The sequence below is a fragment of the Hemiscyllium ocellatum genome, chromosome 22 (genome assembly GCF_020745735.1).
Source record: "Hemiscyllium ocellatum isolate sHemOce1 chromosome 22, sHemOce1.pat.X.cur, whole genome shotgun sequence".
NCBI lineage: Eukaryota > Metazoa > Chordata > Chondrichthyes > Orectolobiformes > Hemiscylliidae > Hemiscyllium > Hemiscyllium ocellatum.
The window spans coordinates 39,365,513-39,389,971 of NC_083422.1; the positions used below are offsets into that span (position 1 = coordinate 39,365,513).

At 39.0% G+C, this 24,459-nt stretch overlaps 1 protein-coding gene across 2 annotated transcripts in view; it reads right to left on the bottom strand.

Moving 5' to 3' along the window:
* Positions 1-24,459, bottom strand: part of dclre1a (DNA cross-link repair 1A (PSO2 homolog, S. cerevisiae)) — a 76,271-nt gene that overhangs the window by 25,558 nt on the left and 26,254 nt on the right. For both annotated transcript variants that reach the window (XM_060842111.1, XM_060842110.1), the window contains exons 2-3: positions 8,641-10,278; positions 5,903-6,036 (exon numbers count right to left, since the gene is read on the bottom strand). In XM_060842111.1, coding sequence (XP_060698094.1) covers positions 5,903-6,036; positions 8,641-10,278 — 1,772 coding nt within the window. The remainder of the gene's footprint in view (positions 1-5,902; positions 6,037-8,640; positions 10,279-24,459) is intronic.

The window sequence follows — 24,459 nt, forward strand, 5'->3', positions numbered from 1 at the left end:
CAGATGTATGGGAAAGGGAGTTTTGCAGTGAAAAACTAGACCTGGGAACATATCCCCAATACTATTTTACAAGCTCAGAGACAGAATGTTCCATTGCCTGCTTGTGTACAGCCAAATATTTCAATATATCATCCAAGTTTGATATAATCTCAAAATTTTGAGATTAAGTTACTTGCTCCCAAGTCCAATTATGTAGACTATCATGAAGAACATTGTATGTCAGTCCATGATAATCCAAGTAGATTTTTGAAAGAGTTCTAGAAGCAACAACTCATTGATGGATAAAAAATTTTGAATGTGATAACATGTTGGTCATTAAATTTTAAATCCAAAATAGTGACACTACAGAAATGTAACTTGTTAAAAACAATTCCAACAGGGATTTCTCAATGTATGATACAGTTGGCTCTGCTAGACAGCAGGGAAGGAAAAGCCTGGGAAAGCTTAAAGATAGGATTTAATTGTAAGGGTAACTGACAGGATATTCTGTGGCCACAAAAATTACTCTTGAATGGTCCGTTGCCTCCCTGGTGCTAGGGCCAGGGATGTGTCAGAGGTGGCTGCATGACATTCTGAAGGGGAGAGTAACAAACAAAAGTAGTGATAAATGTTGGGAATGATGACATGGGTAAAAACATAAATGACATCCTATAACAGGAAATCAAAGAGTTAAGTAGTAGATTAAAGGAGGACTAGGAATGCTGTTACCTTGGATTACTTCTAGTGCCACGCACTACCGAATACATGAATGGGAAGATAGGTCATTTGAACATGTGGCTAAAACGATTATGTAGGAGGGAGGGTTTTAGATTTTTGGATCATTGTGACAGTTTCTTTGTAGGTGGGACCTGTACAAGCTGGATGGGTTGCACTTGAATCCGAATGGGTCCAATGTCCTTACTGGGTGGTTTGCTCGTGCTTTTTTTTTTAAAAAGGGGGTTGTCTGGGGGTTCGGGCAGAAAATAAATATAAAGTCAGGAACAAGATTCAGTCAGATATAGAAGGAATACCAGCACAGTCCAGGAGGCAGGGAAGACATGGGCATGACAAGGCACATGGGATGACCGGAAAGCTAACTTATCTATTTTAATGCAAGGAGTCTGACTGGTAAAGTGGACCAACTTTCTGCATGCAGGAATGATATTACTGAAATCACGGAGATATGGTTGAAGGAAGGACTACACTGGCAGCTTAACATTCTAGGGTATAGGAGTTACAGACAAGATGAGAGGAATGTAAGAGAGGAGGGGGCATTGTTTAATTGAAAAAGGAAACCATCATTGCAGTACTGAAGCAGGATATCTAAGAAGGCTCTTCAAATGAGGCCTCTGGATAGAGCTTGGAAACAAGAGAGAGATGACCATGTTGCTGGGATTATATTACAGACCTCCCAATAGCCAGAAGGAGATAGAGGAGCAGATGTGTAGACATAGCACAGAAATATGATAGAAATAGCAGGGGATTTCAAACTTTGCTAACATTAACTGGGATCGCCCAAGTGTAAAAAGATTAGCCAGGTGGAGTTTTTAAAATGCATTCAGGAGAGCAATTTGTGCTAATACATAGATAATGTGGTGCTGGAAAAGCACAGCAGGTCAAGCAGCATCTGAGGAGCAGGAGAATCTATGTTTCAGGTATGAGCCCTTCATCAGGATTCCCGAGGAAGGGAATATGCCTGAAACGTCGATTCTCCTGCTCCTCAGATGCTGCCTGACCTGCTGTGCTTTTCCAGCACTGCACTCTCTACTCTGATCTTCAGCATCTGCAGTCCTGACTTTCTCCCAGTATGTAGATAGTTCAGCCAGAGAAGGAGCAGTGCTAGACCTTTTCCTCGGGAATCATGCCAGTCAAGTGGTTTAAGCGTCAGTGACCATTACTCTAAGTTTCAAAGCCCTTAGGGATAAGGATAGTATAGAAGTAAAGTGTTCAAACTAGAAAAGGCCAATTTCAATACTATTAGACAGGATTTGGTTGACAGACTGGGAGCAGCTACTTGCAGGGGTGGTAAGGCAAGGTTTGGAAAGGGGAATCTTTTAAAAGTAGTAAAGTGAGAGTTCAGAACCAGCGTGTTCTGTAAGTGGGAAGTGTTATAGACCAGACCAGACCCCAAAGTAATCCAGACCCTAACTTTGCTAGTTGTTTTAAGCAGGTGTAACACAGATGTTTCATAGAACATTACAGTGAAGTACAGTACAGGCCCTTTGGTCCTCTATGTTGCACCGTCATATGAAACCAATCTGAAGCCCATCCATATTTGTCCATATGTCTACAGCCATTTAAATGCCCTTACATTTGGTGAATCTACAGTTGCAGGTAGTACGCTCCACACCCTTCTACTCGGAGTAAAAAAAAATTACCTCTGACGTCTGTCCTATATCTATCACCCCTCAATTTAAAGCTAGGCCCCCTTGTGCTAGCCTTCACCATCTGAGGAAAAAGACTCTCGTTGTCCATCCTATCTAACCCTCTGATTATCTTATATGCCTCATAAATCTCCTCTGAACTCTTTCCAAGGCTTCCACATCCCTCAGAGAACACAGGAACCAGAACTGCATGCAATATTCCAAGTGCACCACACCAGAGTCCAGTACAGCTGCAGCATGACTTCATGGTTCCAAAATTCAATCCTTCTATTAATAAAAGCTAACACTGTATGCTTTCTTAACAACTATCAATCTGGGTGGCAACTTTCAGGGATCTATGTACATGGACACAGATCTCTCTGCTCATCCACACTCTCAAGAATCTTATCATTAGTCCTTCCAAAATGAATCACCTCACACTTTCGCACATTAAATTCCATTTGCCACCTCTCAGCCCAGCTCTGCAACTTACCTTTGTCCCTCTGTAACCTACAACATCCTTCTGCACTATCCAAAACTCTACTGATCTTAAGTGTCATGCACCAATTTATTAACCCATCCTTCTATCCCCTCATCCAGGTAGTTTATAAAAATGACAAACAGCAGTGGTGGGCAAGTTGCTGGGGGGGAATCCTGAGGGACACGACGTACATGTATTTGGAAAGGCAAGGACTGATTCGGGATAGTCAACATGGCTTTGTGCGTGGGAAATCATGTCTCACAAACTTGATTGAATTTTTTGAAGTAACAAAGAGGATTGATGAGGGCAGAGTGGTGGACATGATCTATATGAACTTCAGTAAGGTATGCGACAAGGTTCCACATGGAGACTGATTAGCAAGGTTAGATCTCATGGAATACAGGGAGAACTAGCCATTTGGATACAGAACTGGCTCGAAGGTACAAGGCAGAGGGTGGTGGTGGAGGGTTGTTTTTCAGACTGGAAGCCTGTTGGAAGGAGATCCTGCCTGACTAATTTAATTGAGTTGTTTTAGAAAGGTGACTAAACATACTGATGATGGTTGTTCAGCTGATGCGGTTTACAAGAGCTTCAGTAAGGCCTTTGACAAGGTCCCACATGGAAGCTTGGTCCAAAAAGTAAGAGTCCAAGTTGACAAATTCAATCAAAAATTGGCGTGCAAATAGGAGACAAAGGATGACGGTGGAGGGTTTTTTTTGATTGGAAGATTATGACCAGCAGTGTTGCACATGGATCAGTGCTGGGACTTTTATGTTTATTACATACAAAATGTAAATGTAGAAGATGCAATTACTATGTTTGCAGATGACACAAAAATTGGTGATGTTGTTGATACGGATGAGGATGGTCTCAGGTTACAGTTTGGTATTGATTAATTGGTAAATTGGACAAAGCAACGGTAGATGGAATTTAACCCTGATAAGTGAGAGATGATGCATTTTGAGAGGTCTAATGAGGGAAGGGACTTAACACAACAAATGGTAGATCTCTCGGGAGTACACAGGAACAAAGGGATCTTGGTGTATAAGGTGTCAGCAGGTAGGATAGGGTAATGAAGATGGCATCTGGGATACTTGCCTTCATTTGCAAGGGTGTAGAATACAAGAGCAGTGAAGTCACGGTGCAACTTTATACAGCATTGTTCCATCTGCGGCTTAACCACTCTGTTGTTCTGGTCACCATACTATCGGAAAGACATGATTACACTGGACAGCCTGCTGAGGAGATTCACCAGGATGTTGCCAGAGTTGAGAAGTTTCAGTTAGGAGAAGAAACTGGAAAGGCTGCATTTGTTTTAGAGTCATGCAGCATGAAGCGGAACATTCAGTCCAACTCGTTCATAACGACCAAATTTCCCAAACTAAACTAGCCCCTTGCGTCCTTTTGGCCCATACCCTTCTAAACCTTTCCTATTCATGTACTTATCCAAATGTCTTTTAAATTTTGTAACTGTACTTATAACAACCACTTCCTCTGGCAGTTCATTCCACGTACAAACCAGTGTGAAAAAGTTGCCATTCTTCTCATCTTAAATCCGGCCCCCCCTCCCAACTTTGTCTCCCCCCGCCCCCCACCTTCTGGAAAAGACATTTGCCATTCATCCTAAGTTCACCTGTCATGATTTTATAAACCTCTATAAGGTCACCTTTCTATCTCCTGTGCCCTAGTGAAAAAAGGTCCCAGCCTATTCTTATAACTCAAACCCTCCAGTCATCCTGGTAACCCAGTAACATCCAGGTAAATCTTTTCAGAATCTGGCCAATTTAATAATAACCTTCCAAAAGTAAGGCGACCAGAACTGTACACAGTACTCCAAAAGTGGCCTCATCAACATTCTCTACAACCTCGATATAACATCCCAACTCCTAAAGCCAATTGTCTAGGGAAGGGAACACCTTAACCACCCTTTCTACCTGTGATGCAACCCAAACCGCTAGGTCTCTCTGTTCGACAACACTATCTAGTGGTCCTACCATTAACTGTACAAATCTTACCCTTGTTTGTTTTATCAAAATGCAATATCTAGCATTTATCAAAATTAAATTTAATTAAATTAAACCAAATTAAATTATTTTTTTTTCTGGGGCAGAGGCGGCTAACAGGGGATCTGATTGAGATACAAGAAATTTTGACAAGCATAGATCGGGTAGATTGTGAGCAACTTTTTGCCATGGCAAAACCAGTAGGTTTAAGGTGAATAGTGGGTGGTTGACAGGGGACATGAAGAGATCAGACAGTGGTAGAAATATGCCTGAGGAGGTGATGGAGGCAGGTACTACTGCATCATTTAAGTAGTATCAGGATGAGCACTTAAAATGCCAGGGCACAGTAGGCTACGGACCAAGAGCAGCTAAATGGGATCAATATAGTTTGATGATCAGCATAATCATGGTAGGCCGAAGGATTTGTTTCTATGCTGTTTGACTATGACAAATGACACAGGCATAAATAAAGTAAAAACAGAAAATATAAACTGAAGAAAGGAAAATGCTGAAAGTATGTTGCTGGTTAGATGTCAGTCAGGAAAGGCCTTCAACCTGAAAGATTAATGGTTTCTCTCCATCAATGTTACCTGATTTGTTGAATAGTTCCAGCATTTTTTTGGATTTCCAATATCCATGGAATTTTATTTCTCTCTTCCCACAATACAGAATTATTTAATAGAAATTGCTATCCACCACAGATATAATTAGAACCATGTCACAATAACCACAAGAACTAACTTAACAGAAAACCCTTTAGATTTGCTTACAATACAGGTACATGTATTTACACCATTCAGTAATGAGAGATGTAAGGCATTGTTCAATCAAAAAAAACACCAGTATTCTTTAAGATGAAATAGAAAGTGTAAGTACATTAATTACATGTCCAACTATAGCAAAACAAATTATTACACACCAATCAAAAATGCAATCATCCAAAACTGGATTCCCAATAAGCCAAATGGCTAGCAGCTAGTTCACCGAACTTTGCTACGGCGCAGAGAGAAAACCAAAATTTGTGTTTCAAATGCATAATATATGAGAAGTTCTCTCTCAAATACTACATAACTTACTGTGCTGCAGTAAATAGGACATTTAAAATTCTTGGTAAGGCCTCCATAATGATCTGAATGAAAGTGAGTCAGGAAGTAGGCAGTACAACCCTCAATATCACCATATTGGAAGGCATCCACCGTGAAATTAGTTCCTGAAAGCACAAAGAACAGTTGTGAAGACAGTTTGTTTGCTGCTGTATAATACAAATATTGATGACTTATCAAAAACAGTCAAAAATCCTGACATGAAGGAAACACTGACACAATTTTTCTTTCATTTTTGGGAAGGAGTGCAGGGAAGAGTAAAACCAAAACTCTTAAATCACACCAAGTTCTGTTCATCCACCACTCCTTGCTTTCTTATACTGGCTCAGAATCCAAAAACTAACATAAATCCATAATCTTCCTCTTTGCTCCCTCTAACTTCAGCCAACTCAATAAGCCTTCAAGATCTCCACGGTCCACATTTCAGATTTTAAATTACTGCCATTGATGGATATGTTTTCAGCTTCCCAGATCTTTAAATCAAGTTCCTCCTTTCAACCTCTCTTCTGATCCTATATTTTTGACCACATTTGGGCCATGTCTTCGCTTTCCCTCTGGTTTGATAAAGAAAAAAATACGAAGCTAATAATAACCTACCTAGCTACCATCAATTCTGAAGGGTTACTGGACCCAAAACATTAACTCTGCTTTCACAGGGGAGAAAGTGAGGTCTGCAGATACTGGAGATCAGAGCTGAAAATGTGTTGCTGGGAAAGCGCAGCAGGTCAGGCAGCATCCAAGGAACAGGAAATTCGACGTTTCGGGCATAAGCCCTTCATCAGGAATCTGCTTTCACAGCACAATATGGAGAACAACATCTCATTTTCAGACTAAGCATTTTACAATCTTCTGGACTTAATATTGAGGTCAATTCCTTCAAATTCTTCCTTATCTTTTAGCTTTGCTTTTACATTGTCTATCACCATGTCCTCTCTCTCCTACCCCCACCCCAAAGGTCTGGTAATTAGACACTCCATTGCTCTGCCATTTTCATGTTCTGAAGACTTAATCTAAACTATCAACATCTTTTCTCCACCAGCCCCCTACATCCCAACATTCCCACAACACCCTGCCCCCCAACTGTAGCATGAATGCTGTCCCCACCACACTTCACCACCGGTGATGTGCCACCGTGCCGCCCACTGCTGCCTCACAGCGCCAGAGACCCGGGTTCAATTCCCGACTCAGGTGACTGTGTGGAGTTTGCACGTTCTCCCCGTGCCTGCGTGGGTTTCCTCCGGGTGCTCTGGTTTCCTCCCACAGTCCAAAGATGTGCGGGTCAGGTGAATTGGCCATGCTAAATTGCCCGTAGTGTTAGGTAAGGGGCTAATGTAGGGGTATGGGTGGGTTTCGCTTCGGCGGGTCGGTGTGGACTTGTTGGGCCAAAGGGCCTGTTTCCACACTAAGTAATCTAATCTAATCTAGACTCAAAATTTTAGCTTGCTGTCTTTGCATGGATGCTGTCTGACCCACTGTGATCTCCAGTATGTGTTGTTTTCAACTCTGCTTTCTCTCCACTGACGCTGCCAGACATGCTGAGTTTTTCCAGCAATTTCTGTTTTTGTTTCTGATTGCCAGTATCTGCAATTCTTGTTTTACATAAATACAACCGGTTCTTGTTTCAAAAGCACTTTGCTTTACACATAACACAAGGTTTATTTTCTATGCCGGAGAGATAACCAACTATTTGCCTTCGTCAAAATTTGCTGCTCATCTTTTTAACAAAAGACTTAAGTTTTCCAAACTGGTGCACAACACTTGTGACAGGTTTGTATTAACCAGAAAAAGACATTCTACCATTTCCATTCTCTCATCCTCACAGAGCTTGAATGGACATAATCTGGAGAAGGTTGAAAAAAAAATCCAGAGTGGAGGAACAGGACTGGCCAGGAGTAGGTGGGAAGGGAATGTAGTGAGCATTGGTCTTCACTGACACTTCAGAAAGAGAATACCTACAAAGTATAAACACAAATACTTCAAAAAGTGAAGCATTGTTCACAACAGTGTAAACAATGAGGTGACAGGGACCAGACAGTAGATAGAAGCAGACTATTAGTGGTGATTGAGCAGGTGTAGAACAAGGAACCACAAATCCAAAATGAACTGCAAAGAGTCAGAAGAGAAATTAAAAGACTTTAATGTAATCAGCTGAGGGATTTGAAACACAAGATATTTTAATATTAATGATTAGGTCGACTAAATACATGACAAATGAGTAATAAAACATTTGGATATGAGACATGGACTATTTGTTTATTAGAAGGGAAGGGTTAAAGGTGCTATGGAGTAAACACTTGTTTATGTTGGAACTTCATGTATTTAATCACCGAATTACAATTTAATAGGGGCACCAACATGCAAATTTCCTTGACTAACTTTTAAAATTTACATTTGTTCCATCTTGTCAATTGGACTAACAGTTAATCAGAGTCCAACTAAATCTGAACAGTTATCCCTATCTGTTGCTTACATATAAAGGCATACACAAAAAAGTGACACATCAGTACTAGAGTTGAGAACTATTGCAAACTTCATATTCTCTGTAATGATCATACAAATACGTAATTAAATATTATAAGTTGTAAACATGTAAAATTACATTTTCCCATGCTACACAAATATATCATGACAGAGTAACTTATGATTTAACTCCTAGCTATCATCTAAAACAAATTAACTGATCATAAGCAAAACATAAATTGATGGTTTACCTGGAATCTTCTTGTAAAAGGGACACTGCTTGTTCTTTTTACATCTGCTTACTCCATTTCTTTGCCTTTTTGTCCTTCCTTGTTGTCCATCACCTAGCTCCATTTGAAGTTTATCTACAGTGCCGATGGAAGCTTCATCACCTGTAGAGCTTTCTATTTTCCTCTTTCTTTGTCTTTGCCTTCTTTCATTATATGAAATCTCAGGAACCAATTCATTTGCTTTTCCTTGAAGTATTGTTTTTGAACATTTTTGCTCCTCTTTGACTTTGGGTTGAAGTCCAAAATAAACTCCAATGTCAGCTTGCTTTAAACCTTTATTTAAATCATTCCTTTTGGGGATTCTTATGGGACCTCTGTCTAATAACCCCAGTGATGCCATTTCCAAAGTCATTCTATTCTTTTGAAGTCCAATGCTTTTTGAAGAAGTAGGAGTTTCAAAATGGGAACTATCCTGTTTTACAACATTCGATGAAATTGAAATTAAGGATTGCTGAGACAATGATGTTTTCACAGGACAGCCAAAATTATCTTCCTTCTCTTTTCTTGCTAAGTAAACATTAAACTCCTGCACAACAACACTTTGAGCAAGCTGGAATGATTTGGTTGGTTCTTGCTTAACTTGAGTGGAATCTGGTAAACTGGTTGGTTCCTGTTTAATTTGAAGAGGCTTCAGTAAATTATCAGAACTTGAATTGACTGATTGCAATTTAATCAAGTTTGAATCTTTTAAATTAGTTTGTGACAAGTTCCTAATCTGTTTCATCTTCTCATTATCCAATGGAATCCTGCTACATGCTGACAGTACAGCTTTTGCCTGGTGTGGTTGTGTTGTAATACTTATTCTACTTCTAGTTAGAACATTAGCACTGGTAGTTAATAGACTGGAATCTGGACCAATAGCAATAGTTTTAAAATCAGTTGTGATTGTGTCCTTAAGACCACAAGGTTTATGAACCAATTCTTGCTTATGATTATTACTCTCTACAGGGTCAGAAATATTGCCATCTTCAAGTTTACAATTCTGAGTAATAGTTTGACCATGAAACAATCTTCTCCTTGTTGAAGATAGCCTTTTTTGATCTGGAGAGTAACTGATAACATCCTTGCTATTATTACTGGCATTTGAATCAAGGTCAGAAGTTGATTTGCCTTCTCGAAGACTGTTTAGCTTCACTTTTGTACTGCTTACATTAAAATATCTATCTGTATTAATCCCAGGTTCCATTTCTTTTGTTAACAGTGGTGCTGAACTAGGCAATCCTCTGTGTAGGCTACTGGGTGATGCTGCAGAAACACTTGAAACATTTTCAGAAGTGCTTCCTGTTGTTGCTTTTGCCATTTTGCATTTTTTTGAGCTTTTGTCCTTAACTTTGAAGACAGGAGATTTTAGCAGTAGGAGGGCATTTTGATTTTTGTTTGTCAGATATTCTTGAATCCAGGGAGACTGATTGTTCTGTAAAGATTGATGATTATTGTTAGGATCTGGTGAAAGTGTGAAGGCATCTTGAATTGAACTATGCAGAACTGTGGATTGAACATCACTTTGACCCAGTGCTCTACTTTCAGCGAGCAGCAAATGGGAGTATCGTTTGTAGTGTCTTGGAATTGTATTGTTGCAAAGCAAACCATCGGGGCATTCTGAAAAATAAAGTGAATCATCTTGATATGGAATTTTATTAATTTATTATGCAACAAAAATGTCTTTAAGAGATATGCTGTTCATGACCAAAATATATTAAATTTTCTCATTCATAGAACCTTAAATTTAAAATTACTTTGTTAATATCCTCAAACAGAATACCCATTACTGATCAAATGCATCATGCCAATTTACTATGTGCTGGTCACTCATGGGCAAAATCCACAGCAGGGTGTTACATAGAATCAGCAATTAAATGAATGAAAATTTTTTATTGATGTAACCCACAAGATTTTCAGTCAGATTTGAGTGGTGAGTGTTCCATTAACTTCCCCATTTTGGGGAGGCCAGTGAGACTGTATAAATAAATAGCACTCTCTTTGTTTTGACATACACGTCACAATTGATGAATTCCAGAATGTTACAGAAGAGAATATTGGGAACTTGTCAAAGGTAGCTGCCTGGTTGACGTGGCAAAGATCCCATCACTGCTTCAATGGAACCACAAATATTCAGGAGCTTGAAGACTTTTATTGGAACAGTTTACACCTTGCAATTTGTTGTCCAAGGTCATTATTAAGTACCTCCAGGATAGCTAATTATTTAGTTAAAACTAGCAATTTCTTGGAACCATTCTCAAATAACAAGCATTATCTTTGCCCTCTTGTGGCTCTATGGTAGTGCCTCTACCCATAGACCAGGAGGCCTGGATTCAAGTTCCACCTGCTCTAGAGATCTGAAGCAAATCTGAACAGTTTGATTAAAAAGAAATAAGCACTATCCTTAGATTCTCTTGGAGGATAACATGAACTGGAAATGAATGCCATATAGTGGCTTGAAAGTTTCAGAAACTGAATTACCTTGATTTCAAGCATAAATTAGAGCTTTTTCAAATTAGCATATGTGCAAAAAATTAATAATACATTTTGGAATGGCATTATTTCAATGACAATGTTTCATTAGACAGATCACAAGCAGCATAAATGATCAAGCAAATTGGGGACAGCATAAAATAGAATTAAGTCAATCAAATCTGAATTTCCTTGCTACTTCGAACCAAAAGTTAAATTATGTATAGCTGTTGTTTTGGTCCTTATTTCAGAAACCTTTGGATCCATGTTGTATAGAGTAAGAAAATGACTCTGTCATAAATTTTTTTTCTGATTTTTAGCTTTACAGCATCAAATTATGTGTTACATCAGAGTGCATCTGGGAAAATTAACAAATTCACAACTAATCTTGGAGGAACGGTTGGGCCAAGTTCACAGCACAGAATCAGATTAGTTAATTGTTGTTTTAAGTCTATCCAATAGAAAGGCTGCAGTAGTGGGTACAGTGGATTCTTTCTTGATTATATGTTTTTGGAGATACGTCTCTTGATTAAACTTAAAATATAAGCCATAGCTATTAATTTAACCTGGGGCAGTGTTTGTGGAGGAATAAGACAGTTATTTTCTGGGTCTGCAGATTGTGAAGGAGCAAAAATGGCCTTTACAGTGATATGTACTTCTTGTCAGATGTGAGAGTTTAAAGAGACTTTAAGGGTTACTGCGGATTATATTTGCCATAAATGCTTTTGGATGCGAATCTTATCAGATCGAGTGGATTGGTTGGAGAGACAGATAGAAGCGATGAGGAATTTGCAACAGTTACGGTATGTGATGGATGGCAGTTATAGAAAGGGGGAAAGTCTCAGATACAGTCACATAGATGGGTTAACTCCAGGAAGTGTAAGAGCGGTAGGCAGCTAGAGCAGGAGTCTTTTGTGGATATACCCATTTCAAACAGGTATGCTGTTTTGGAAAATGTGATGGATTCTCAGGGGAACGTAGCACGAACAGCCAAGTTTCTGGTATTGAGACTGGCTCTAATGCAACGAGGAGTATGTCGGCTTCCAAGAGATCAATTGTGTTAGGAGATTCTGTAGTCTGAGGTACAGACAGACATTTCCCTGGTGCCAGGATCAAGGATGTCTCAGAGAGGGTGCAGAATGTTCTCATAGGGGAGAGGGGCTAGCAGGAGGTCATTGTCCACATTGGAACCAATGACATTGGAAGGGAAAAGATTGAGACTCTGAAGGGAGATTACAGACAGTTAGGTAGAATTTTAAAAGGAGGTCCTTCAGGATAGTAATATCTGGGTTACTCCCAGTGCTACTAACTAGTGAGAGCAGGATTAGGAGGATAGAGCAGATGAATGCATGGCTGAGGAGCTGGTGTATGGGAGTAAGATTCACATTTTAGGCTCATTGGAATCTCTTTTGGGGTAGAAGTGACCTGTACAAGAATGACGGATTGGACCTAAATTGGAAGGGGACTAATATACGGGCAGGGAAATTTGCTAGACTTGCTGGGAGGATTTAAACTAGTGGCGGAGGGGGGACCCAGGAGATAGTGAGGAAAGAGATCAATCTGAGACGGTACAGTTGAGAACAGAAGTGAGTCAAACAGTCAGGGCAGGCAGGGACAAGGTAGGACTAATAAATTAAACTGCATTCATTTCAATACAAGGGGTCTAACAGGGAAGGCAGATGAACTCAGGGTATGGTTAGGAACATGGGACTGGGATATCATAGCAATTACAGAAATATGGCTCAGGGATGGGCAGGACTGGCAGCTGAATGTTCCAGGATACAAATGCTACAGGAAAGATAGAAAGGGAGGCAAAAGAGGAGGGGGAGTGGCATTTTTGATAAGGGATAACATTGCAGCTGTGCTAAGGGAGGATATTCCTGGGAATACATCCAGGGAAGTTATTTGGGTGGAACTGAGAAATAAGAAAGGGATGATCACCTTATTGGGATTGTATTATAGAGGGAAATTGCAAAACAAACTTGTAAGGAGATCTCAGCTATCTGTAAGAATAGTCCGGTGGTTATGGTAGGGATTTTAACTTTCCAAACATCAACTGGGACTGCCATAGTGTTAAAGGTTTAGATGGAGAGGAATTTCTTAAATGTGTACAAGATAATTTTCCGATTCAGTATGTGGATGTACTTACTAGAGAAGGTGCAAAACTTGACCTACTCTTGGGAAATAAGGCAGGGCAGGTGACTGAGGTGTCAGTGGGGGAGCACTTTGGGGCCAGTGACCATAATTCTATTCGTTTTAAAATAGTGATGGAAAAGGATGGACCAGATCTAAAAGTTGAAGTTCTAAATTGGAGAAAGGCCAATTTTGATGGTATTAGGCAAGAACTTTCAAAAGCTGATTGGAGGCAGATTTCGCAGGTAAAGGGACGGCTGGAAAATGGGAAGCCTTCAGAAATGAGATAACAAGAATCCTGAGAAAATATAGTCCTGTCAGGGTGAAAGGGAAGGTTGGTAACTATAGGGAATGCTAGATGACTAAAGAAATTGAGGGTTTGGTTAAGAAAAAGACGGAAGCAAATGTCAGGTACAGACAAGATAGATCGAGTGAATCCTTAGAAGAGTATAAAGAAAGTAGGAGTATACTTAAGTGGGAAATCAGGAGGGCAGCTGACGAATCAATATTCCATGTTGAAATCCACTTTGACAAAGCATGGAGGGTGGCAAAGGGGCAGAACATATTCTGGGTAGGGTATTTGAATGTCCATCATCAACTGCGGCTCAGCAGCACCACCACTAACTGAGCTGAAGACCTGAAGAAAACAGCTGCTAGACAGAGTCTGCAACAGGTGGAAGAGAACCAAAACGTGTGATAAACATACATCCTCATCAATTTTACTACTGCAAACGCATCTCACCACACCAGTGTGGTTAAGAGTGACCAATGCACAGTGCTTGTGAAAACAAAGCCCTGTCTTCACAATGAAGATTTCTCCATTGTTCTATGTTGCATTATCATGATGCTAAGTGCGATAGACTTTGAATAGATCTGGCAACTAAAGATTGGGCAGCCATGAGGAGCTGTGAGCTACTAGCAGCTGCAGCAGCAGAATTGTACTTGTGGACAATGTGTAACTTCATGGTTCCACATATCCCCCATTCTATCATTACCATCAAGCCAGGGAATTAGACTTGGCCAACAATGAAGAAAGCAGAAGGGCCTGCTAGGAGCAGCACCAGGTATACCTAAAAATAAAGTGCAAATCTGGTGAAGCTACAAAACAACTAAAAGATCACAAGCAATAATGGATAGACAAGATTAAGTGATTCCACAATCAACAGATCAGATCAACAGTCCTGCCATATTCAGTTGCAAATGGTGAGGGACAATTTACAATTTACAGATCCACAACAACTCCGTCCATCCTCAATGATGGTGGAGCCCAATGCAAAAGGTAAGGCTGAAGCAGTTGCAACAATCTTCAGCCAGAAGTGCCGAGTAGATGATCCATTTGGGCCTCATCAAGAGGTCCCCACGATCACAGATGTCAATCCTCACCTAATTCAAATCACTCCATGTGATGTCAAAAAAAATTAGGATACTACAACAGCTATAGATCCTTACAACATTCCAGCAATAGTACTGAATATATGTGCTCCAGACCTTTCGTGCTCTTAGCAAAGGGAATCAAACATGTGCAAGGAGATTTCCTGCTGTTTACCACGAGCAACCAACATCCCTACCACCTCAGCTGACGAATCAATATTCCATGTTGAAAACCACTTTGAGGAAGCATGGAGGGTGGCAAAGGGGCAGGGTAGGGTAATTGAATGGCCATCATCAACAGTGGCTCATCAGCACCACGACCAACTGAGCTGAAGTTCTGAAGAACACAGCTGCTAGACAGAGTCTACAACACGTGGAAGAGAACCAAAACATGTGATAAATATACATCCTCATTAATTTTACTACTGCAAATGCATCTCACCACATCAGGTGTGGTTAAGAGTGACCAATGCACAGTGCTGTTCCAGTACAGCTACGACACTGCCACCTACCTGACAATGTGGAAAACTGCCCAGGTATGTCCTATACGCAAAAAGCAGAACAAATTCAAATGAGACAATTAGCATGCCATCAGTTTATGTCCTAACATCAGTAAAACAATGGAAGTTGTCATCAACGGTGCATAAAGCAGCACTTCCTTAACAATAATATGCTCACTGACACTCAGTTTGGGTTCCAGCAAGGCCAGTCAGCTCCTTGGACAGAATGTGGCCAAATGAGCTGAATTTAAGCTCAGTTGACGGTGACTGCCATTAACATCAACGCCACATATGAGTGAATGCACCATCAAGAAGTCTTAGTAAGCCAACAGACAATGGGAATTGAGGGAAAACTACTTTCAAATTGGAGTCACACCCAACATAAGTGAGGATAATTTGTGGTTGCTCGAGGTGAGTCATTTCTGCAGGACTTCCTCAGAGTAGTGTCCTAAGGCCAATCACCTTCAGTTGATTCATTCATGTCCTTCCTTCCAATATAAGGTCAGAAATAGGGATGTTCACTAATAAGGTAAACAATGTTCAACATTACTTGGAACTCCTCACAATATGAAGCAGTCCTAGCCAATGCAGCGAGACTTAGACAATATCCACGTTTTGGCTGACAAGTGGAAAGTAACATTCACCCCACACAAGTGGCAGGCGATGACCATTGTGGAGGTGAGTGCCTACTGGTTTTATTGCTATACTATCAATCCAGAGATCCTGGTAATGTTTTGGGGATCCAGATTTGAATTCTGCCATGGCAGATTGTGGGATTTAAATTTAATAAATACTATTTCTGGAATTAGGAGTCTAATGATGGCTATGAAATCATTGTCGATTGTCAGAAAACCCATCAGGTTTACTAATATCCTTTGGAAAGGAAATTGCTGTCCTTATCCAGTCTGCCCTATATGTGACTCTAAACCCATAGAAATGTGACTGACACTTAACTGCCCTCTGAGCAATTAATGAATAAAAAAAACTCCAATAAGAGAATTTTATCATAGTCCCTTGACATTAAATGGCATTATTGAATTCCTCCTCTCAACAATACCACTGATCAGAAACTGAACTGAACCTGCATACAATGAATTACTGTCGATGCAGGAAATCTGAAACCAAAGCAGAATTGCTGAAGAAACTCAGCAAGTCCGGCTGCATCCATGAAGAGAAATCAGTTAAGATTTTGACCATTCTTCAGACCTGTTCTTCTGGCTACAAGCTCAGAGGCTCGGCATCCTACAGTGCGTAACTCACCTCCTGACTCTCGAAAGCCAATTCACCATCTATAAAACACAAATCAAGAGTGTGCTGCAATATGCCTGATTTGCCTGAATGAATTCAGCTCCAATCAAAGTAGCCCACTTGATTGGCAACACATCCACAAACTCCATCCTGTACCAATGCTCAGTAGCAGTAATGTGAACCATTTACAAAATGCAATGCAAATAGTCACCAATGTTCCTTACACAGCCCCTACCAAGCTTATGGCCACTGCAATCTAGAAGTACAAGAGCAGTCTATACTTGGGAATATCACCACCAGCAATTTCCCTTCCAACCTTCTCAACACCCTTTACATCACTGTCTCTTCAGCATTGCTGGGCCAAATTCCTGGATGCATCCACACGTGTGGGCGGCACGGTGGCACAGTGGTTAGCACTGCTGCCTCACAGCGCCAGAGACCCGGGTTCAATTCCCGACTCAGGCGACTTACTGTGTGGAGTTTGCACATTCTCCCAGTGTCTGCACGGGTTTCCTCCGGGTGCTCCAGTTTCCTCCCACAGTCCAAAGATGTGCAGGTCAGGTAGTGTTAGATAAAGGGGTAAATGTAAGGGAATGGGTGGGTTGCGCTTTGGTGGGTCGGTGTGGTCTTGTTGGGCCAAAGGGCCTGTTTCTAATCTAAATGGATTGCAGTAATTGAAGAAGGCAGAGCACCACCTTGTCAAAGGCAACTAGGGACATGCAATAAATGCTAGCCCAGCCAATGATGTCCACATCACATAATGATCTTTTTAAAAAGGTCTTCTCTAATGTGGAAGCTCAACAATAATGAGACAACGACCTGATGGTTTAGTAATATTGATTGAAGGATACATTTTGGCCAGGACACCAAAGCGAACTCCTCTGCTTTTTAAAATTAGCCAAATTTTATGCCAAATCGAGGGAGAAAGTGGGACTTCAATTTCATGCTTGAAATACACCTTCAGTAGTGGAGTAATCCATCATTCATGCAATTAAGTGTCAGCTAAAATTCTGTGTTCGGGTGGATTGTAAGCTCACAAACTTTTTGCCATCTGAGTCAATGTTACTAGTATATTAGGGCTGGTCAACAGAATTCATGCAATTTACCTCTTATTGGACTAGATAAGGTTTAGGTCTTAGTTCTATATTAGGCTTGGAAAAGCTAAAGATGCAGGAGCAAATACTGGAGTGAAAGGAAAACATCTGAAGATCATAAAATAAAGGCAGTAAATGAGATATATTGCAAAAACTACAGCAGCAGACATTAACTGCACTGCTTGCTAAAATTTTGAATGCTCTCACCCTGTAAGGATAGAAAACATGAAGATCATTCAGTCCTTTAGGAATGAAACTTAAGCCATACCATAGTTTTCCATATCTAGTAATTCTCAATATATTTGTTTAATAAGATCCTTTGACAGATTTGTAAAATAAAAACAAGATGTAAATCGCTGATTAAGGCAGAGGACTTTCTGAATTCCTTTATAGGTCTTGTATAAAAGTATGCTTCCTCCTGCATCTCTACAAAAAAAAAATTAAGAGTAAATCAAAATTACAGAATGAATTAAATGGGACTGAACTTCAAATCTTCCAGCAAAATTTAATTTATTCAATTTAAAAGTAAATGGCACACTTTGTGCAAATACTTACAACTTTGGAATAGCAGTGTAGTATTAACAATTTAGAACTGTAGATTTTAGGTAATTAACCAACGTCTATCCCGATTTTGTTTGAAACAAAGAAGACTTGTTTTTCCTTTCGACCTTTATTGCACCTGAAATATGAGTGTATATTTTTCTTGGGGATCTTCTACTTCAAATGTTCTTTGGCCCAATTCCAAATATGATTTTTTTTTAAAAAGCTGACCTTATCCATGTGTGGCAGTCTTTACATATGCCTTTAAGTGGTAGAAGCATATCTGCTGAGCACTTAACCTGACTATAGCATGATCAGTGCATAATATTTCATTCACAAACCAAATTCATAAAAGGGGTATGACGTGGGTATTAGGTCCATGGCATAGGAAGATTGGAATCAAGGTAAGTTTTAGGTATGCATCTTGGACAGCTACTGAAACGCCCCAAGATATGATGAATGGCTCACTTCCATTGTGAAGGGGCTGTGTGTACACCATTCACTACACTGAACCTTTCGGTGATTTTTTTTTGAAGGATTTACTCAGACTTTCAATGGACAAGATATATGAAAACAATGAAACAGAATCAACCGAAGTATTCCAAAGATTTTGTGAAAAGCTTGAACTGTCACTAACTTGAAAAATAGCTGCTCAGCATCATGGTTTCTAAAATAATAAGATGTATAAAATGCTTAAAAAGTTCAGAAGAAAATGCTACTGATTAAAATTCCCAGAAAGGCTATTCTAGAGAGCATGAAATTAAAGCAGCACAATGAAATATAAAATGACACAAAAAGGTTTTCCTACTTTAAAAAGAATCAAGATAAATTTCACACGATGGTAGATTAGTTACAAAATTGGTCTACTATAAATGCTGTCATATCAATAAACCATGAAAATAGATAATCTATTGTTTTAAAGGTACAATTTTAAAATTAAAACGGTTTTAATCCTGGAATCTCTCACATCCTCCAGTGTGTGTAAATTGCAGTCAAATCAACATCAAAAACAAGCAGCAGCAGGAACTGAGAATAAAGAGAAGCTTTTGAAACTCATTATATCTGAATGGCACTAATGGATTACCATTAATGTCACACAATAGGTTTTCACAAGGGGCAGGGAAGTCTACCCCTCGTTAAAATTATAGAGCTATTAATACTCTCATTTATCTCCGAAGGCAAATTCTGGACGCCTGGCGAGAAGAGCAGAAACCAATTCTTAAGTTAAAAGTGACTTCTTAGTGATCTCATCACATAATCAAATACCCTTGGCATCTGGAGAGATAATCACTAGATTCCATTGTTTCCATCTTGTAAGAATTGAGTTAACACAGGCTGCTAAAAACCTAAGGTTTACGAACATCAGGTCTGCCTGTTGACCCTCAACAGAAAGCTGGATTGCATGCTTAGCAATCTTGCTTCAAATTTTATACTCTTCTGAACGTGATTTTCAAAAGAAATCTTGTACTCACAGGAAAAGTAGACAAAGTCTATACACCAACCTCATCTTACTGCACCTTCACAACTTTACAAGGATTGCTGCAAGTTTAGCCAAGTGTACCCATCTGAATCTGAACACATTCAGAAAAGAATCTTCGCCAGACACTGACAAAAATCACATCAGTTAAAATTCATACCTTTGATTTTCAAGTTATTATTAATTAATCCCCTTTCCTTTCTTTTTCTCTTCCATGTATGCTTATGTGGTTGGATGTGTTGTAAGAATTATCCCAACCCTGCATCAATAAATCTTATTTCTGTTTTAAACCCATAGGAGTTTTTCTTTGGGGAAAATGTAATAAAAACCTCTTTTGTTTCCATTCCAGATTAAGAAAGCTGACAATCTATAGAATCTGCCCTAACTGCACTTGCTATTTGAAGTGTTCTGCGAGGTTTTTGACAACAGTCTGTCTATTACACCAAATTTAGCTTAGATAAATTCTAACGGGATATTAGAAAAATATTTTGTAAACTTATAGTATTACTATTTTAACTCTGTATAACACTTATTGTTATTGTTGAAACATCTAGGATTTTTAAGGGGCTTGACAGATTAAGTGCTGAGAGGATGTTTCCCATCATGGGAGAGGCTAGGCCTAAAGGGTATAGTCTCGAAGCATGAAGGGGCACCAATATAAGACTGAGTTGAGGAGGAATTTCTTCTCTAAAAGGATTGAGAATCTTTGGAACTTCTTGCCGCAGACAGCTATGAAGGCAGATTCCTTGTATACATTTGAAGCTGGGACAGATGGATTCTTGATCAATAGGGAAATCAAAAGTTATGAGGAAAGAGCCAGAAAGTGCTGCGAGGAATGTCAGATTAACTGTGATCCTATTGAGATTAGAGGAGCCAAATGGCTCCTGTTGCTATTTCTTACGACAGTATGACTGTTTGTTCAAAATCATGGAACCTCAATTTCTTTAGTAAGTACTTGGGATCCCACAGCATTTCCACTTTGAAAAGTGGTTACTAGCCCCTGGGCAGATCATTCCATAAATCCGGTGATCTGGTCTGGGATCATAACATAGATAACTTAAAAGATTAACTCAGAAACAGATGGTTTGGGGAACTTGTTGCAGGATTCATCAAAAAGGAATGGTAGAAGAGATTTTAAAGAACACTTCAGCTTACACGTAGTAGAGGAGAAACATAAAGAAATTCAAATTATCTCTCTCCTGTCATTAGCAATATCTCCTCCAGTTCAATTGTTAGTTCACTCCTTTAGCTGGTCTGAGCAGCTCATTTATTTTTATATATGCTGAATCATACTGCCCTATAACTTATAATACAATCATATGAAATTTGTAAAATTTCTGACTGGAATCATGGGTTATGTGATAAAAACATGTGAATTATGTAGTGTAAGTGGACATGGCAATACCTTTCGAATAAGAGATATTAAAGATCAACTAAATAAAGGCTTTACTTTGTCATAATTGAAAGTTGCCTGTTTATTCCTGACTTCACAAATTACCATGATAGTTAAATTCTCTCATGTATCACTGTAAATTACAAACATTTATTTCATAAATGGAAGGTCAGTGAAACACATCTGTTCTATTTAATACAAGTAGCAATATTAGTGCTTAGCATAGCTTTATTCAATATCAAATCTTAAACTGAAGTACCGGAGAAAAACGACTTAACATATGCTTATGGGGCTTATTCTTTGTATCATAGTAGATAGTGTTATACTTTAGATGGATTATTTTATAATAGGCTTCAAAATAACAATCTTGGCAATGGGAGAGTTATCTAATTGTTAACATCTTCACCCATTTATCTGTTGAACCTATACAGAATAATGTAGCACATTAGTAATATCAAGGCTCACCCAAACTCTTGGCACTGTGCTTTGAAAAACATCAGCTGTGATCTGAACCTTTAAAAAAAGAATGCACTAAGTTGAAATGGGAGTATCAGCTAATTTTTGTGGGTTGAAAATTCTGCCATATAAAGTAACATCTGTCAAATATTAATTCCTTCACTGCAACATAGGCTTACAAATTTAATGTACAAAATGTAGCATGAAAAAGTCAAAAGTTAAAGTCAAGTTGACTTGGTGCTATAAATAAGAGGCTTGTAATATATTGCACCCATTCATATTACAATTAGAAAACACATTAGGTCATCTTACAACTCAACTTTAATTATGGAGTAGCATCAAATCAGTCATGCTATTCAACTTTCCTCTAGCCCTTCCACTCCTAACTCATGCATTATTTACAAGAATAGACTAAGGACAGTATAGGCTACACCAAATAATTTGGCTTTAGAAAAGCTTTACATCGGAGTTTGTGCTAGGTCTTATGTTTGAGTTGTGAGAAAAGTGCCAAAAAGATGCTTCCTCCCTTTACACATCAATCACTTGGGCTATAATTCAGAGATTCCTCCAAGAGCTATTCGATGAATGTTAGAACCCCACAGACTGACAATTGCCAAAATATTTTTTTAATGTGCTTCAGCTAGCTTCCCTAACAACTGTTTGAACCATCCATTATGTTAAATTTGAACCTGCACTCTAATATCACACCGCTCATGTAATTTTCTTTCTTACCAATTAGCAAACATCTAACCAAATTACAACATTTTATCTCTTATTTACTTTCAGGGTTGAGAAAAATGTCAAACTTCATATATTACATCATGCCAATGACGCATTTCAAAATATTATTAATGTGATTTACCAGTTCATGTTTACTCATTATCTCCACAGCAAACCAGAGTGAAAATAAGTCCTTTGGTTTGCTGAAAACTGGTGATAAAAGTATCAAATACCATCGACAGTTCCCACAGTAATATTTGCAACAAAGGAAACATACAGTGTTGACAGCAGTTGTTCAGTGATCTGTTACCTGATTACCTGCAGACAGTCTCCGCATTTACAGAGAAAAGCAAAATTTTATTCTGCCTACGTCTTGGTCACAAGCTGACTTTATTTTTGAGGCAGAATACACTTTAAATGTATCCATTTTCCTAGTTTACAATTCCCCTGGCTAATACGCTCCTTAGATTCACCTCTAGAAACGTCTAACCTCCATACAGCATATAATATATCAACATATCAGAAATCAGGAGCTGTCTAGAAAATTTGGCATTTATTATTGGATTTTAAATACTAGATGATTTTGGTAAGTTAATTATACACTTTCAGATCAAATAACAAGTCTTGTCAACTGTCCAATAACCAAGAGGAATGCTAACTGTACTGCTTCTATGAAGCAAAATTTTGGCTGCATTTATTTCTTAATTAATACAGGAGTAAACAATTCCCTTGAAGAAAAATCAACATTATCAAGTGGGTTATTTTGACTGTTTTCCAGTTTTTTGGTTTGAAACCAGGGAAGATTGATTGGATGATAATCCTCACTCTACTAGATGTAAGGATGCTGTGGCAAATAAACTGAGTCTTAATACCTAGGGTAAAATTCTTCCCATTTCACCACAAATTAGTGTTTCACTCAAAAACCACAGAAAAACACTTGAATTTTCATTAATGGGAATATGGACATGGTTGCCAGGGCCAGTGCTTGTTAACCACCATTCACTGCTTGATAAGTTGATGGCGGCCTGCTTTCTTGACCTGGTGCTGCCCATGCATTGAAGGTGCTACCACAGTGCTGTTGGGTATCAGTTTATAGGATTTTTATTCAACTGCAGTTCAAGGAATAATGATATGAGCTACTTAAGTCAAGATTATACATGGTTTCACAAGGAAAAGGAGGCAGTGGTGTTCCCGTGCATTTGTTGTCTTTGCCTTTCTAGGTGATGGGAATTAAACGCACAGTACTTCATTTATGAACTTCTAGATCAGTGTATGAGATGCAAAAGAACCAGATTATTTTGTCTTGAACGGCACTGAGCTTCTTGTGAATTGTCATAGCTGCATTCATTCAAACAAATTCTAACTATTCCAGGGTATAACTGATTTGTGCTTTGTAGGTGTTGGAATGTTTTGGTAGTTAGAAGTAAGCCTCTAAGTTATTAATTAGAGTAAGTTACTATCACAAAAGATTGAGGTTTCCCAATGGATCAGGGAAAAAAAATGAACACCTGAATATGGGTGATTGGTAGAGACCAGAAAGGTCTCAAATTTTATCCCAAGCTTGCTAATCTTGAGCAATTAGTTTTTATCCCTGGGCTAACAATGAATTTGTTGATTACTATCCATTGAATTTCTCAGAAGTACATTTTTGGGGAAATCAGGAAGAATAACATTATGGCTAAGATCCTCCTCTACCAATATGCCAGCAAATACATCATGCATATTCATACGCAGAATCACCTGGCAATTTCAAACAATTCTAACCAGTCTTTGCTCTCCATTGTCCAAGACTGATGCGTTCACCTCCTAAATGTGTGCCGATCTCTCCCGCAACTCAGTGTTTGAACTTTTCTGTCAGACGTCTGATCAATGCAATATTGATTTGACTTTTTGTAATTATAAATTACTTCCGAAGACATTGTAACTTTTTTTACAATTCATACATGGGGATATGGCTTCACTGGCTGAAGTATTTGTTGCCCACCTCTTTGAGAATGTGGTGGTGAGCTGCCTTTTTGAACTGCTTCTGTACGCACAACAACAATGCTGTTACTACAATCTATCATAATCCTTATAATCATAAAATTAAACAACACAACAGGAAGCCATTCCATACACAGCATCAGCACCAGTTTTCAGTAATAGGAACAGTAGTAAACCATTTAACCCATCAAGCCTTCTCCACCTTTTAATTAGATTACGGTTGATCATCCAACTCAATACCACTTTGCCACACTGTCTCCATGTCCCTTGATGTCAGTAGTCTCCAAAGATCTATTGATTTCTATGTTGTGCATGCTCATTAGAGCCTGCTGGAGGAGAGAATTCCAAAGATTTTCCATGCACTGAGTACAGAAATCCCTCGTCATGTCAGGCTTAAAAAGCTCATCCCTTATT